This window comes from Capsicum annuum, chromosome 2, assembly GCF_002878395.1.
Source record: "Capsicum annuum cultivar UCD-10X-F1 chromosome 2, UCD10Xv1.1, whole genome shotgun sequence".
Taxonomy (NCBI): domain Eukaryota; kingdom Viridiplantae; phylum Streptophyta; class Magnoliopsida; order Solanales; family Solanaceae; genus Capsicum; species Capsicum annuum.
The window spans coordinates 120,490,815-120,508,508 of NC_061112.1; the positions used below are offsets into that span (position 1 = coordinate 120,490,815).

At 33.8% G+C, this 17,694-nt stretch overlaps 2 protein-coding genes across 2 annotated transcripts in view; both read left to right on the plus strand.

Moving 5' to 3' along the window:
• The first annotated feature begins 4,661 nt into the window (after positions 1 to 4,661).
• On the plus strand, positions 4,662 to 9,764 carry LOC107855783 (LRR receptor-like serine/threonine-protein kinase FLS2). The gene is made up of 2 exons (XM_047406751.1): positions 4,662 to 7,871; positions 8,318 to 9,764. The coding sequence occupies exons 1-2, from the start codon at positions 4,742 to 4,744 to the stop codon at positions 8,662 to 8,664; spliced, it is 3,477 nt and encodes a 1,158-aa protein (XP_047262707.1). The 5' UTR covers positions 4,662 to 4,741; the 3' UTR covers positions 8,665 to 9,764.
• Positions 9,765 to 16,264: 6,500 nt separating this feature from the next.
• LOC107855771 (chlorophyll a-b binding protein 21, chloroplastic) overlaps positions 16,265 to 17,694 on the plus strand; it is a 4,666-nt gene continuing 3,236 nt past the window's right edge. Inside the window, exon 1 of the mRNA XM_047406752.1 lies at positions 16,265 to 17,023. Coding sequence (XP_047262708.1) covers positions 16,362 to 17,023 — 662 coding nt within the window. The 5' untranslated portion in view covers positions 16,265 to 16,361. The remainder of the gene's footprint in view (positions 17,024 to 17,694) is intronic.

Sequence of the window (17,694 nt, forward strand, 5' to 3'; positions counted from 1 at the left end):
AATCTAAATCATCCTCTAAATCATCATCACTTGGATCCTCATCTACTGTAGGGTCAAAAGAGTTGGAAGGTATATTAGAAGGAGAAGGCTTATCAGGAGGGTTGGAAGGGAATTTAGGAGTACAAGGCTGAAAATTAGGGCTAGAAGTATCACCCTCATTAATAGGGTTCAAATATTCCCCACCTACCCCATTGCCAGTTCTATTGGGGAAATACTCCAATTGAAGTGGGGCCTGATCAGTTTCAGTCACCCCATGTGAAACATACACCTCAAGTTCATCCCCATTTTTTAACATATTGACAATGTCAAAAATAACCTTATCACACTTAATTTCTACCAAATAACCATTCCATTTAACAAAGAAATCACATTGAGTTGAATATCCTAGATATTTAATGTAGTCTCTTAACTCAAAGTAGGACATCATATCAACATCTTTATCGAAAAACTCAGTCACAGACCCACCGATATATTCAGGTGGGGGACCAAATTCTATTTCACCCCATGATACCATCTTAAAGTTATAAGCACAAAAGCCATTGAAAGATACCTGAAAAAGCAACAATTCAATCACACAAACACATTGAAATCAGTAAACAAAGAAAAAAAACACCCCACCCCACCCCAGCCACCCCCACTTGACACACACCCAAAAAGAATTCTAAGTTGTACATGTTACTACAACACCGTAACAGTAACAACAACAAATGCAAAAAATCGACAAACATCCAACAAACACTTAAGTCAATATGTTCATATTTGCATCAATTTCCGTAAATTATGTTTTTCCCCCAAAAAAACACAACTTCGAAGAATTCATCAAATCAACAAAATTAAACATAAACGTTGTACATACATAAGTCAATATGTTCATATTTACATCAATTTCACTATATTATGAGCTAAAAAATATTTTCCCAGAAAAAAACACAACTTCGAAAAATCCATGATTAGAGAGATTAAAACTACAATACACAAAACCCTAACCTGTAAAATCCTCACTCCTCGGCTAATACGTTTTCTCCCCCAATAAATTTTTCTCCCAAACACCTTCGATCTCCTTCGAGTGTGAGCTTAGAGTTTAAGTCGCAACAGATAGGAGAGAAAAATCGAAGAAGAGAGAGAGAAATGAGAAATGAATCATTTCAAATGATTCAGATATTTTATTACAATCAAGTCGGGTTATTAGGTTAAACCAAACCTTTTTAACCTTTTAATAATTAAATTATTATTTAAAAAGAGAGTGCAAACTACGCGCCTAAGGGCTGCTGCAGAATATGGTCAAAATGGTGTATTTACAAGAGATTAAATAAGAATCGTGGGGTAATAGGTGGTATTGAAAGTTTAAGTGTCTTTTTGAAAATCTCGGACAACCTTAGTGGTGTAATTATGTATTTTCTCTTTATTTTAGTCAAGTATTTATATATTTTTATTTAAATTTTTTAGTTTAACCTTTTTAATGAACTTGTCACAAAAGCTAATGTTATTTTTTATGATTGTTATTTTAGTGAGATAACACACAAATATTTTTCGTCTCTCCCAAAAGGAGTACAAAAATATTCTGATATTTGACGACCAGATCAGCAAAAATGAGTTTAGGTGGCAATAGGTCCCCCTTAAAGTTTATGTGTGTCATAACTTCAGATATAGTTTAGGGGTACCTTATACCTTATCTCTTATTTTATATGCATTAAGTGTGTACGTGTGTAATATATATATATATATATATATATATATATATATATATATACATGAGTTTCGATATACTTCCTTTGTTTTTTTTTACTTGTCACTTTTCATTTTTTCATGTCAACCTGCATAAATTTTGACAAATATTTTAAAATATATTTTTTCATTTGATTAATATGAAGAAGGATTGCAACTTATAGCATTTTTCATATATTTTCTGATCATCTAAATTTTAAATTTAAATATTAAATTATACATCTTAAAATATTGGTCAAAGTTCATGCAGGTTGACTTCAAAAAGCAAAATACAACAACAACAACAAACCCAGTATATTCCCACCTAGTGGGGTCTGAGGAGGGTAGAATGTACGCAGTCCATACCACTACCTCTAAAGAAGTAGAGAGGTTGTTTCCAATAGACCTCCGGCTCAAAACACAGGACAATATACAAAAATATTCAAGTCATGAAACATGATAAAACTAACATAGATACAACATCCACAAAAATAATATACATTACCAAACAAAAGACACCAAAACCCTCCTAACTACGGACTACGATTCATCCCCCCACCTTATCTCTCTATCCTAGTATTTTTCCTCTAAACCTTCCTATCCAGGGTCATGTCCTCAGTGAGATGTAACTGCTCCATGTCACATCTAATCACTTCTCTCCAGTATTTCTTCAGTTTACCTCTACCCCGCTTGAAATCATCTAACGCTAGTCTCTCACATCTACGAACTGGGGCATCCGTGCCCCTCCTCATCACATGACCAAACCATCTCAACCTCACTTTCCATATTTTTTCCTCTACCGATACCACTCTCACCTTCTCCCGAATAATCTCATTCCTAACCATGTCAGCCCTTGTAAGACCACACATCCTCATTTCCGCCACCTTCAACTTTTGGATATGGGAAGTCTTAACTGGCCAACACTCCGCTCCATACAATATAGCCGGCCGGACTGCAACTCTATAGAATTTGCCTTTAAGCTTGGGAGGCACCTTCTTATCGCATAAAATTCCCGAAGCGAGCCCTCTATTTCATCCAACCTGCCCCAATATGGTGCGAGACATTCTCATCAATATCTCTATTTCCCTAGATCGTAGACCCAAGATACTTAAAACTATCCCTCTTGCAAACTGCCTGAGAGTCCAACTTCACCACCACCTCCTTATCTTGCCTCGAGTCACTAAAGTTGCACTCCAAATAATCCGTCTTGGTCCTACTCAATCTAAAACCTTTAGACTCCAGAGTTTGCCTCTAAACCTCCAGCTTATCATTAACACCTTGCCACGACTCATCAATCAAAACTACATCATCCGTAAAAAGCATACACAAAGGCATCTGACCTTGTATACTTCGCGTCAACACATCCATCACCACGACAAATAAGAACGGACTAAGAGTTGATCCCTGATGCAGCCCTGTCAAGACCAGAAAGTGCTCAGAATCTCCTCCCACCGTTCTTACTCGAGTCTTCGCCCCCTCATACATATCCTTAATTGCTCTAATGTACGCCACAGGAACCCCCCCCCCCCCCCCCCCCCCGCCTCCAAGCATCTCCAAAGAACCTCCCTAGGGACATTGTCATACGCCTTTTTCAAGTCAATAAACACCATGTGAAGATCCATCTTCCTCTCTCTATACTGCTCTACCAGTCTCTGCAATAGGTGAATTACCACAGTCGTTGAGTGACCAGCCATAAATCCAAATTGATTCTCCGAAATAGACAAAATAGTGACAAGTAAAAGTGAACAGAGGGAGTATATATTTATAATATAAGTAAACTTTCGAATTAATTTAGTATAAAATATATCTCCAGTTTTGTTATATGTTATTATATTACTTGCATTGGAATATATTTATAAAATTATTTTTATTTTTTATTTTTACTAGTAGAAATAGATATTACGATTTTAATTATTATTAATAAATAAATTTTCATATCATGGTCATTTATTTCATTTAGAACATCACTAACTTATATACTTAAGTCTTAATATATGTTTCTCACTTTTTTTTGTCTAGAAAATAATTTTCTTTTTATTTACAAAAATTTACTATATATATTAAAAATAAAAAATATAATAATTTTAAAGAGGTAAAGAAAAATAAAGATTAATAGTGTAAGGGTAAAATAGGTATTTAAAAAAGACAAGTAGAAAAAAGAGGGGAGAATGTTTATTGTTTAAAGTTGAGGGGAGAGTTTGATTTTTAAAGTAAAGTTGAGGGGAAAAATGATTTCCACCCAAAAGAAAAGAAAATCATAAATTTACCAATTAAAAATTTTTGAGGCGTCAAAATTTTGAAACCCTTGAGCCACTCCTGCTGCCACTGGGAACAAAGAGGGTTAGGTTTGGGTGCACCACTAGGAGGGAAAAAATATTACTAAGTGAAAACTGATCCTTATTCCTTCGGGCAAATAACTCGAGACTCAACCAAAGTTCACTCTTTAGCCTTATTGCAGCATTGTGCACCATAATTTAGGCCATAAATTCGCCCTTGATAAGGAAACGATCACTTGTGTGTGTCGTCTTTCAACCAAGTAATGGATGTACATAGCCTACAGAAATCGTTAGTTATAGCCTTTTGGTCAAGTACATGGTTCACCTGCCAAATTTAGTTTTATCAAAGTGAAATTGTTCCTCTCAAGAAACCACTTTCCCTCTCAAGAAAAGGGAGTAACTGAAATGAACTTCAAAAATATTTCTTCTAGAAAATTAAAGAAAAGATAAAAAAAGAGTTTGACTTTTACTTAGTTGAATGCACCCAATTTTCTAACAGTAGGATTAGTTCTCGTTGAATTTTCCAGTGTGAGGGAACAGGCTCGTTAACGCGGGCCATTCTAGATTAGAGGCATGCACCGTACTGTCTGACGAATTCATAGAATACAAGTCATTTTACTTGGTTTTGATGACTAATTGGCTTATTCAAATGAAAGCAATGAACAAAGATCACTCAAATGTATAAAATCTTCATTCATTTTCAGCTCAAGGTGTTGTCAGACAGCGAAACTTTTTTTTATCTTTTTCGTCTTTTTGAACTAATGATGGCACAGACAATTGGATATGCATTAGCCATACTTTCTACTACCTTTTTCATAGCTCTGTCCTTCGGGGAAACTCCAAGCTTAGAAGTTGAAGTTGCTGCTTTGGAAGCTTTCAAGAATTCAATCTCTGATGACCCTTTTGGTGTACTTGTGGATTGGAATGACGCAAATCACAACTGCAACTGGTCTGGAATCATATGTGATCCCTCTTCGAACCATGTCATCAACATTTCGCTTATTGGGACACAGCTCAAAGGCCAAATTTCTCCATTTCTAGGAAACCTCTCCAAACTCCAGGTTCTTGATCTAACTTTGAATGCATTTACTGGAAATATCCCACCCCAGCTGGGGCATTGCACAGAGCTGGTTCAGCTCATTCTTCATCAAAACTGTCTTTCTGGTGAAATTCCTACCGAGCTAGGAAACCTCAAAAACCTGCAATTATTAGATCTCGGCAATAACTCTCTGAATGGGAGAATACCTGAGAGTATATGCAACTGCACTGAATTGTTGTCTGTAGACCTCATCAACAACAGTCTCACAGGGAAATTACCGTCTGAAATTGGTAATTTAGCTAATCTTCAATCGTTTGTAGTGTATAAAAACAATTTGGTTGGTTTAGTTCCAACCTCCATTGGAATGTTGACAGCTCTGCAAACCCTTGATCTGAGCGAAAACCAGTTATCTGGACTTATACCATCATTAATTGGCAACTTGTCAAGTTTAGAAATTCTTCAGCTAAATCATAACACTCTTTCTGGGAAAATCCCATCTGAACTTGGCCTCTGCATCAAGCTTGTTACCTTGGAAATGTACACTAACCAATTCAGTGGAAGCATACCTCCTGAGCTTGGAAATTTAGAAAACTTGCAAAGGCTCAGAGTGTATAACAATCAGTTGAACTCCAGCATACCAGCCTCATTGTTCCACCTGAAGTCGGTAACTCATTTAGGACTCTCACATAATGAGCTAACTGGTAATATTCCTCCCGAGTTGGGATCTTTAATGTCGCTACGAGTGCTTACCCTCCACTCAAATAGGTTGTCGGGGGAGATTCCATCAACTTTAACAAACCTGGCAAACTTGACATATTTGTCTTTGAGCTTTAACTTATTGACCGGATCACTTCCATTTGAACTTGGGTTACTCCATAATCTGAAGAATCTAACTGCAAGTAATAACCTCCTAGAGGGGTCTATTCCATCCAGCATAACAAATTGTTCACACCTTCGTGTTTTAACCCTCACTTTTAATAGAATAACAGGTAAAATACCAAAAGGGTTAGGGCAGTTGTCCAATCTTACATTTTTGTCTTTGGGTTCAAACAAGATGTTGGGGGATATTCCTGATGATCTCTTCAACTGCTCAATGCTTGAAGTTCTAGATCTGAGTGGTAATAATTTTAGCGGAAAACTCAAACCAATGATTGGCAGATTCTCCAAACTTCGGGTTCTAAGAGCCCATAGTAATTCATTTCTTGGGTCCATCCCACCAGAGATTGGTAAAATGAGTCAACTGGTAGATTTAGTGCTTCACAAAAACAGTTTCTCAGGTGTGATACCACCAGAAGTTTCAAAGCTTTCGAACCTCCAGGGCCTTTCGCTGGCTGACAACAAGCTGGAAGGTGAACTTCCTGTGCAAATTTTTGAGCTTAAACGTCTCTATGAACTCCTGCTGCAGAACAATAATTTCATCGGTCCAATACCCAACCATATATCCAAACTAGAATCACTTTCGCTCATGGATTTGAGTGGAAATAAGCTTAATGGTACAATCCCAGAGAGCATGGCAGGCCTCCGCAGACTGATGACCTTAGATCTTTCACACAACCTTCTTACCGGAACTCTTCCTAAAACGGTAGTTGCCAGCATGCGAAGTATGCAATTTTACATGAACGTTTCAAGCAACTTGCTGGATGGAGTGATCCCTGATGAGATTGGCGTGTTAGAAATGGTTCAAGCAATTGACATGTCAAACAACAATCTATCAGGCAGCATTCCCAGATCCCTAGGTCGCTGCAAAAATTTATTCTCACTGAACCTATCAGGGAACATGCTGTCTGGTCCTGCTCCAGGTGAAACGCTGACCAAATTAAGTGAGCTAGTATTCTTGAACCTCTCACGGAACAGATTAGAAGGCGAACTTCCTGAAATGACAAGTTTGCCACATCTTAGCTCTCTTGATCTTTCACAAAACAAGTTCAAGGGAATCATTCCCCAGAGTTTTGCCAAAATGCCTGCACTAAAATGTCTCAATCTTTCTTTCAACCAACTTGAAGGTCACATTCCGAAGGGGGGTGTATTCAACAATATAAGGTCCGCGAATTTACAGGGAAATCCATCTCTATGTGAAACAGAGTTTCTCAGGCCATGCAGCATCAAAAGCAACCAAACAAGTTCTCATTCCAAGAAAACCTGGATCATACTTGGATCTGCTTTGCTTTTTATTCTTCTTCTCTTGGGAATATTTTTATTTCATCAGTACATGAAGAGGAAGCGAAAAGTGACTGACATGGAGGATACAAATCCACAGTATACCTCAGCACTTGGCCTCCAGAGATTTTATCAAAAGGATTTGGAACATGCTACCGATAATTTCAGTTCAGAAAACATTATTGGAGCCAGCAATTTAAGTACTGTGTACAAAGGTACACTGGAAGATGGGAAGATTGTAGCAGTTAAAAAACTGAATCATCAGTTCTCAGAAGAATCAGGAAAATGCTTTGATAGGGAAGTCAAGACTCTGAGCCAACTCAGACACAGGAACCTGGTTAAGATGATTGGTTATGCTTGGGAAAGCAAGAAGCTAATGGCTGTAATTTTAGAACACATGGAGAATGGGAACTTGGACAGTATTATTTATGGTCAACTGGCAGATGAGTGGACATTGTCTAATAGGATTGACATTTTAGTTTCAGTAGCAAGTGGGTTGTCATACCTGCATTCAGGATATGATTTTCCAATAGTGCACTGCGACTTGAAGCCTTCAAATATTCTTCTGGATGAAAATATGGAAGCACATGTGAGTGACTTTGGGACAGCTAGGATGTTAGGTATTCATCACCAGGATGGAAGAAGCACATCATCAGCATCCACATTTGAAGGAACTATTGGTTACATGGCGCCAGGTAATAATTACAACTTCTCGAACCACAATTATCTAGATTTACGTTACAATTAACATGAATAAAAGATTTTCTACAGTATAAACAAGCTTATATGATAACCACAAACAAAATTTTGGTCAACGGTGATTGTTTCAAGAACATTTCATTTTTCGCATCATTAAGTAGCCACATTACTTCTGTCAATCACAATACAACGCTTAGCAGAATCTTTTTTCCCGTTAATCACAAAATACTGATTAACTTGTAAGTGGAACAATGGACAAGCATGTACATGACGCAATGTTTGAATATATAGTCTGAAAATTATTTTTTTAATGATAATACTAGCTTTAATCTAACCAAAAAATGCTAGTGCAAGCTTTTGAATTTTTAGTTTCTTGGATATTTTACATGCTCCTTTTTTAATTTGAGACCTAACCTACATGAAATGTTCCTATATGTAACAGAGTTTGCATATATGAGGAAAGTGACCACAAAAGTAGATGTATTTAGCTTTGGTGTAATCGTGATGGAGATCATAACTAAAAGAAGGCCAACAAGTCTTACAGGAGCAGATGAAATACCAATGACTTTGCATCAAGCTGTTCAGAATGCCCTTGCGAATGGCATAAACAAGATAGTCCAGATTGTGGATTCTAATCTAGCTTCATACGTCGCCAAGAAACAGGAGTTAATAGAGGGACTTCTTAACTTGGCTTTGTCCTGCACCTTTCCTGATCCTGAAGACAGACCTGACATGGAGCAAGTTCTGTCTTCTCTTGTAAAACTAAGTAAGATGGAGTGCATGCATTAACGTACTTATGTGGTAAATGATAAAATTTGATGTAGATAGTAGAAGAAGCTGGAGTATATCAAACTTAATGTGAACCACCACCAAATTTCCCTTGGTGGCTAATTGAACTAGTCCACAAATAGAACTTAAATATACAAGACATAAATGACATCTCGAGTATTCCCATTTCACTAGAGGGATATCCTGGAATTGTCACGTTAAATTAATTTGAAGTTGACTTGCATCATGAACTTGAACAACATATTCAAGAATACTTCACATTAATTCCAACTAAGGAGCAAAAGACTAGATCTTTACGAAGTACATTTAATAGAGTCAGTGAGAGGTTGATTGATAGACCAAAGTGCCAATGATTTCTATCACTAAAAATTGTCTACAGGAAACGAGTAAACTTTTGAACACACATATATAGAAGTGAAATTGCGATAACTCAATAAAGGCCTTAATAAGCCAACAACATTCTAGAAATTTATTTACTAGAGAGGGAAAAATCAACCTCGTCAACTGGTGGATCATTATGCAAGAACTCATCAACGGTAGACGGGAACTCAAATCTATCAACACCATGAGAAACCTCTGAATGAATAAGAGCAGCTTTGCCTAAAAGCAGATGAGCCAACCTGAACGATTCTCTCCGCTCTCCACTATTCCTATCCATAAAATGCTCAATCCAACCTTGTAACCTCTCCACTTCTTTTTCACTTTTTGGTCCCTTAACCCCAACAACCTTTCCATAAAATGCATCATCACAACCAAATTCCACTTCCATCTTCTTGGATCCCTCCCTTTTACGATCCGTTAAACCCAATAGCTGCATCAACAGTTGAATCTCATCAACCCCATCGCCATCAGCTTCAACCACACCAACTCTTTCTTGAACTTGTTTAGGACTTATGTGAGGTGGGGTTTCTTGGTCAAGCGGGGAATTAGAGAGAAACCGAAGTGGGGTTTCGCTTTCTTTGAGGTTTGTGTTGCTGGTGATGGAGTCATCACAGTTGAGGTACAATGGGCTCATCAGAGACTGGGTCGGTGTGTTGATAGCTTCTTTTTGAGATGGGTTGTTCTCAAGTTTCAATCTTTTCTCCAATTGTTTGAGAGAAGAGAAGAAATTGGAATGTGGAGAAGGTCTTTGCATTTCTTCTGTGTTTTTTTTTTGGCAGAATCAGAATTTGAATTTGGGATTTAGGGTTAGGGTAAAGAAGAGAAAGGAATGAAAAGAGCGCCAACTGCTGAAGAGGACAATTGAATCAATATCCAACCAATAAGATACGTTTTTATCGGTTTCGATTTATCAGTTTTTGGTTCTTAATAGTTTGTTTTTTATTTAACTAATAAGAAAATACTCATAAAATAAAAATAGTAACAACTCACATAAAAAATAAAATCTTAGTTACCACTAAAATCCTATACAATGCATTTTAATTTACAAGAATCTTCAAACTTGAACTGAATGTTAGTTTGGAAAAAAACTAAATCCTAATTGTTGGAAACTACTAAATGCTTCAAGCTTTCTAATACGATAATACTCGAGCTTTATATTGTTCCTTTGTTGCACTGAATAGCTTAATACTTTGTGAATCACTGAATTGTGAATAAATAGTGCATATAGAGATAGATAGATATAGAAGTAATTTAGATATTTATGTATATAACATAAATAGGAATAAAATAATAATTTAGTGAATCCTTATTGGGTTATCGGTTAAGGTTATCGGTTTAACCGATAACCCAATAAGCTAAAATCAAAATCGAACCGTTTACCCAATAAATTTTTTTATAAAACCAATAAAAACCCATTAACCAAATAAACCAATACCAATAGCCCAATAGCATTTTTATCGGTTCGATTTATCGGTTGGTTCGATTTTTGCACACTACCACGTTTTGAGTGGTTAAGTGTTTGTTTGGGATTGCTTAGTTTTCTAAAACAATAGTACTACTTATTTTAAGAACTAGATACATAAATTATTTTTTTTTGCTTCAATTTATGTGATACAGATAAAATTTATATAATTAATCATAATTTTAATATGTTTTAAATATTTTAAGTTGTTAACTATTGTAATTTTTAGTATTTTTTTATGTAATTTTCAAATAATATATGTTACTTTCCTTGTTCATTTTTTTGTGGCATTGATAGTCAATTATATTTTAAAAATAATTTAAGTTTTAAATTATTGTGATTTATAATATTTTTTCATCCATTCTACTAATTAGAAGTGACATAGTAAAATTATCTTTTATATCTGTTTTTTTTTTTAAGTATTATTAATTTTTTAAATACTTAGATGACTTATAATAATTAACTATGGGTGATATAGTAAAATCACGATTGAAGCAGATGACTTATAATAATTAATTAGTGGTGATACAATAAAATTACGATTGAAACAGCTGAAACAGACATATCGATTTGCTGCCTGCTTCAGCTGATGAACTCCATTTATCAAAATTACTTTAAAGAAATACCTGTGAAAAAAGTTTAAGAAAGTCTCATATAAGTCGTCAAGTTAATTTAGAACATCAATAGTTAATTTCCAGTTTATGTCTATTTTACCTTTTTATTAAATATTATTAATTTTTTAATGTTTAGTTTACTTATAATAATTAATTAAGGGTGATACAGTAAAATTATGGTAGAAGTAGCTGAAGCAGACATTTCATAAATATCTATTTTATTTTTTCTAATTAAATATTATTATTTTTTTTATTATGTAAATGCCTTATAATATTTAATTAGGGATATAATAATTAATTAGGAGTGCTGTCGTAAAATTACGATTGAAGCAGCTGAAGCAGACATGTCATAAATTTTTATTTTATTTTTTTATTAAATATTATTATTTTTAATACATAAATGACTTATAATAATTAATTAGGAATAATATTGTAAATTCATAATTGAAGCAGCTGAAGCAGGCATATCGACCTCTTGCCTGCTTAAGCTGCTAAACTGCCTCTTATAAATAAGAGAAAAAGACATTCTTTTAGAAAGTAGAGTGAAGTATAAGCAATTTTTTTGCTTCTGGAAAGAAGCAGAAAATTTTTGTTTTACAAAAAAACAGAAACAGAAAATTATTTTTTTCATGACAAAAATATTCCTATCACACACACATATATAAGTTTGATTAAAGTTTAATTTTAAAATTTTATACTTTATATTTACATCATAATTTTTTAGTGTAGATAAATATTATTTAATGGACTCGAATTATCTAACAACGATTGGTTTCATAATTTTTTAGTGTAGATAAATATTATTTAGTGGACTCAAATTATTCAACGAAGATTAGTTATTTAGGATCATATATAAAGGGGACCGTTATCATCTCCCTGGTTTCAGATGTAACTCTAACTTCAAAAATTCAAATAAGACTTTCAATTTCTTTCACTCCAGTTTGAGATGTACAACTAAAAGAATATTTGGAGCTTGAAAAAATAAATTTGTTTTTTTTATGTTCAATGCCATCTTTTAAATTCGACAATCAAGTTTATCTTGTTACAACTACTATGGCTATACTTTATTTCATACGACAACGCTCTATTATTGATAAATAATTTAACTATTATGTTAACGAAGACATCATCACAAAGATCATAGAAGGACATGAGCATTTTGATATATCTTTAGAAATACAAAACAGATCTTCTACTAGTATGGAGATATTGCATGATAAAATTAGGAATAAAATCATTTAAAATTTTTGTGATGTATGAAAGACTAATTATTTTTGTCGTTAGTTTGTTCAGATGTAGTGATTTAATTTATGGAATAATTTTTATATTTATTTTTATTTGGTATTTTTAAATAATATTTAAATCATTTAAGTATATATCATTTTAAGTATTTTTAATGTATTTATATATAAATATTGATTGAAAATTTTAGAGTACGTAGTTTTTAATCAAATAAAAATATTTTTTAATTAAAAAAATATTATAATAGATATTTAAAATAATTTTTCTCTATAAATTAATTTTAGTAATAAAATCTATTGATGCATGTCCTTTTTGATCATTTATCCCCAAAAAAACACTTATTGAAAAAGATTATTCAAACACAGTTTGTTTATCAAAAGTACTTTCAAATGAATTTCCCAAACACAAATTGCTTTTCTCGAAAAGTAATTTTTTGAAAAGTTATTTTATAAAAGTATTTCTCAAATAAGTAATTTTGTAACAGTAATTTCAAACGGGCTCAAACTATTACTACTACTCTCCATTTTGAATTAATTGGCCTTCTTGCTAAAAGTATTTATTCCATTTTAATTGTGCAAGTTATAAATCAATACTATTTATTTTTCAAGATTATTGAAATTAAATAATATTACATTTTCAAAACTATCATTATAGTTTCAATTCTAAATTTGTAGGTTCTAGACTTGGAGTCCGTTTGAAATTGCTGTTATAAAACTGTTTATTTGAGAAACAACAACAATAACAAGTATATTTTCATCAAGTAGGGTCTGGGGAGGGTAAGTGTATGAAGTCTATACCACTACCTCAATTGTGAGATAGAGAGGTTGTTTCCAAGAGACCCCCGACTTAAAATATAGCAATCTAGGATAAGATAAGGAATAGTAATAGAACAAGATGCAATTGAAATTAGCATACACAATAATACCTAAAGCAAGATACTCCAAGTATACATCAAAACATACAATATCCTAACCCAGACTAACCTTCTGCCCTAATTCGCCTCCTCCACACCTTCCTATCCAGGATCAGAAAAGTGTTTTTGAAAATAATAATTTTTGTTTGATAAATTCATTTGAAAAGTTTTTTTGATAAACAAATTGTGTTTGAATAGTTTTTTTCAAGAAGTGTTTTTTTTTTTTTTAAACAAATAACCAAAAAAGACATGTATCAAATGACTTTTATTACTAAAATCAATTTATAAAGAAAATTTATTTTAAATATCTATTATAATATTTTTAATTAAAGTTTTATATTTATTTAATTAAAAAGTACATATTCTAAAATTTACAACGAATATTTATATACATTAATACATTAAAAAATATTAAATAGTGATATATTATTTAAATAATTTAAACATTACTTAAAAATATCAAACAAAAATGAATATTTTCAAATTTATATGAAGAAAATGAGTCAAAATAAAATAACAATATATAAATCATAAGAAATTATGATGTAAATATGAAATATAAAATTTTAAAATTAAATTTTAATCAAATTTATAAGATATGTTAATTAATTAACAAGGGATGTGTGTGTGATGGAAATATTTTTATCATAAAAAAATATTTTTTTACTTCTGTTTTTTTTAAAAGTAATTTTTTTTTTGTTTCTTCCCAGAAATAGAAAACTGTTTCTGCTTATTTTTAAAAACACTTTTGCGGGTTTACCAAACACCCTTCTTTTAAAAAAGATATTTTTTTCTCAAAATAAGTGCTTTTGGCAGGAAATAAGCAATCACAAACAAGCAGTTGGTGCATGCATGAAATGGAGTAATTGCACCAAATTTCTATGTTTAATTATTGCATTAATTATTGAACTTTAAAATGCAAATAAGAGTAAAAGAGTAAAATACACTTCTAATTATTGGGCTGTTAATGGAGGTGTCAACGCCATACGGACCAACTAATTCAAAACGGAAGGAGTATTTTTTTTAGCTATTTAATACTAAGGATAATATGGAAAAGAAGTAATATAACACTCTTGATTTGTGAAAGTGGACAACTAATTTGAAACAAAACATATTTAGAAAGAAGTCAAAAGTAAAATGAAATCAGCAGTAGCATTTTCGGAATTGCATTGTGAGGTTACCATGGTTATGTTGTATTCCGTTGTCAGTGGTGGATAGTTGAATTTTAATACCGGAAAGACCAAGTTCCTTTTATTTAATTCCCTAGAAATGAGGTTGATTTGGTTCAATTTTATCATTCATTTAGTAAAACTAATATGTGTAAAAGATCAACACTAGAATTTACAACTTCATTTGGATTTCAAGAGTCTGTTCAGCTAATGCCTTTAAAAATTTTGAACCACCTAATGTTCTTCGAAAGTTCAATAATTGATATGCCCTTTAACTTTCCAATCCCTTTGTGCTGAAATAATATTTTGGCGTTGAGCTATCTTTTATTTGATTGCTTTAACTTGATCTAGTATTCTTCACATTCTCTTTTATGCTAGCGTTTGTACTTCATACTACTCAATGAACTTAAAGCATCCAAAATTGATTTTAGAAGGTTGAATGATGATCTATCAATGCAAGTGACTTCCCTGGTGTCTGTTTTATACCTTGGATCATATATTTGCTAATAAGAGTTATTGAATAATGGAACTGGGAGAAAACATAACTGCTGAAGTTTTGTGGAAAGAGTATTTATTTGTTTACGTATAACGGTGAAAAATAAGTTATTATCTTAGAAAGGTGCCTTCTCGATTCCAATTTTTTTCAACAAAGAAAGTGGATGATTATTTGAGAAATCAACCCTTCCTTATCCTCAATGTTTTACCTATGAGGTTTGTCACACAAACCTTTTTCTCCTTTCAGACTTACTGAAATAGTAATAATTAGTTGAATCACCAGATGAGAAAAATCAAATTTCATCCAAATTTCTTTGGTCTCCATTTCATTGTGGTGGATTGATATTGCCCTAGAGCTACTTTAGATAGAGTAATATATAAGATACTTTCTCCGTCCCATTTTATCCGTCTCAAATTTCCTAATTTGATGTCCCATTTTACTTGTCCTTTTTTACTTATCAAGACAAAACAATTTTTTTTTGCTCATTATACCCTTAATGTAATTGATTACTCCTTGTTATTAGTCATCTATCAATATTAGAACTAATAACAAAACATAATTAAAAGGAACAAAATAGTAAAGTTACATTACCTTTTTTTTTTTTAATAGCTGTGCCATCCCAATTTGGGATTGATAAAATGGGATGGAGGGAGTATTAAAAGAGAAAAAAACCTCTATAGGTAACCAAACATAAGAGAATAAATATGGTTGGGCTGGCATGGCACTAGGTCCTTATTTCTCTGTTCAGCTGGTGGATCACATTTTGATAGCATTGGCATTTCACATGTTTGTGTGTGCCTAGGCAGGACCACCTGTATGAATTGTGAATTATATGCCTACTGCTACAAAAAGAAATAGTAATCAGCAACAGAGAAATTCCATAGTTAAATAGCAACCAGCAATTTAGTGATGGATTACCGACAAATTTCACAGCTAATATCAGTTTTTTTTTTAAACAGAACCATGACAATGAACTAACCAAGTGGTTCTTTTTCTTTTTCAGCTTTTGATTTCCCACTAAGAAGGGATAAATTTGAACTGTAATTACTTGAAAATACCTGTAATTGGTGGTGTCTTTTACCATGCCGGCAGAAAAATATCTAAACAATTACCCAATGAAAAAGTAGAAGATGTCTTACTGTTAGCCAAACAACACACAAGACAGAGAGCAATCTTTGTAGCCACACAACATTTGTTGGTCCCCCTTGTAAAAATCTTGGAGGATTGATGGATTTGTGACTGCCAAGTGTGCATGAAGAGTAATCTTGGCAGCCAATGAGATCATAGATATAGATATCACTAGATAAGGACCCTTCCCATCTTCCTTGCTATATATTCTGAACCCCAACAAACTTCAGCTCATCACAACCAACTTTGACATATCAAACTAGTAACCCCCTCACTTTCCTCTTTATAAACCATGGCAGCTGCTACTATGGCTCTTTCTTCCCCTTCTTTTGCCGGACAGGCAGTGAAGCTCTCACCATCTGACTCAGAAATCTCTGGAAATGGAAGGATCTCCATGAGAAAGACTGCCTCCAAGCCAGCCGCATCTAGCAGCCCATGGTATGGTCCAGACCGTGTTAAGTACTTGGGCCCATTCTCTGGTGAGCCCCCAAGCTACTTGACTGGTGAATTCCCTGGTGACTATGGGTGGGATACCGCTGGACTTTCAGCAGACCCTGAAACCTTTGCCAAGAACCGGGAACTCGAGGTGATCCACTGCAGATGGGCTATGCTTGGTGCTCTTGGATGTGTTTTCCCCGAGCTCTTGGCCCGTAACGGTGTCAAGTTTGGTGAGGCTGTGTGGTTCAAGGCTGGATCCCAAATCTTCAGCGAGGGTGGACTTGACTACTTGGGCAACCCAAGCTTGGTTCATGCACAGAGCATCTTGGCCATCTGGGCTTGTCAAGTTGTCTTGATGGGAGCCGTTGAGGGATACCGTATTGCTGGTGGGCCTCTTGGTGAAGTCGTCGACCCACTCTACCCCGGTGGCAGCTTCGACCCATTAGGTCTTGCTGATGATCCAGAGGCATTTGCTGAGCTCAAGGTAAAGGAGATTAAGAACGGTAGACTTGCTATGTTCTCTATGTTTGGATTCTTTGTTCAAGCCATTGTTACTGGAAAGGGTCCATTGGAGAACCTTGCTGACCACCTTGCAGATCCAGTTAACAACAACGCCTGGGCCTACGCCACAAACTTTGTCCCCGGAAAATGAAAATCTTAAAATTTGATTGTTTAATGGTCTTGTAAAGTTGTTATGAGCAGTCACTTGACAATAGAATGGATTTTTTTCTCATATTCCAATAATTGTGTAGTTCTGAGTTACATTTTCCAAAGCCATGAATAAAATTTTTTGCCCCTTTCATCTCAAAGGGGAATTAAAGAAAGAGAACATAGTAAAGAAAAATGGTAGATACATATGAGATATGATAACTAGAAAAACTATAAAGCTGTTATAAGCTTTAAACTTAGGTTTACTGACCACAGCAACTTGTGGAATTCAATTAATTCTCAGGAAGGAACACAGTAAATTAGTGCAAAGAGAAATGTTGAGCAATATGATGTTATTATATGTTTCCAGTAGAGAAGTGAAAGAGCAATTGAGAGAACATAATGTTGTTTCACTACCATATAGACCATTGACATTTCAATGATAAGTGAAAACTAATATGTTTTGTAGTCTGAAGGTATAGCAAGTAGTAATTAAAATGCTATAATATAAGTTTCCAGGCCATTATAATTATGTCCTT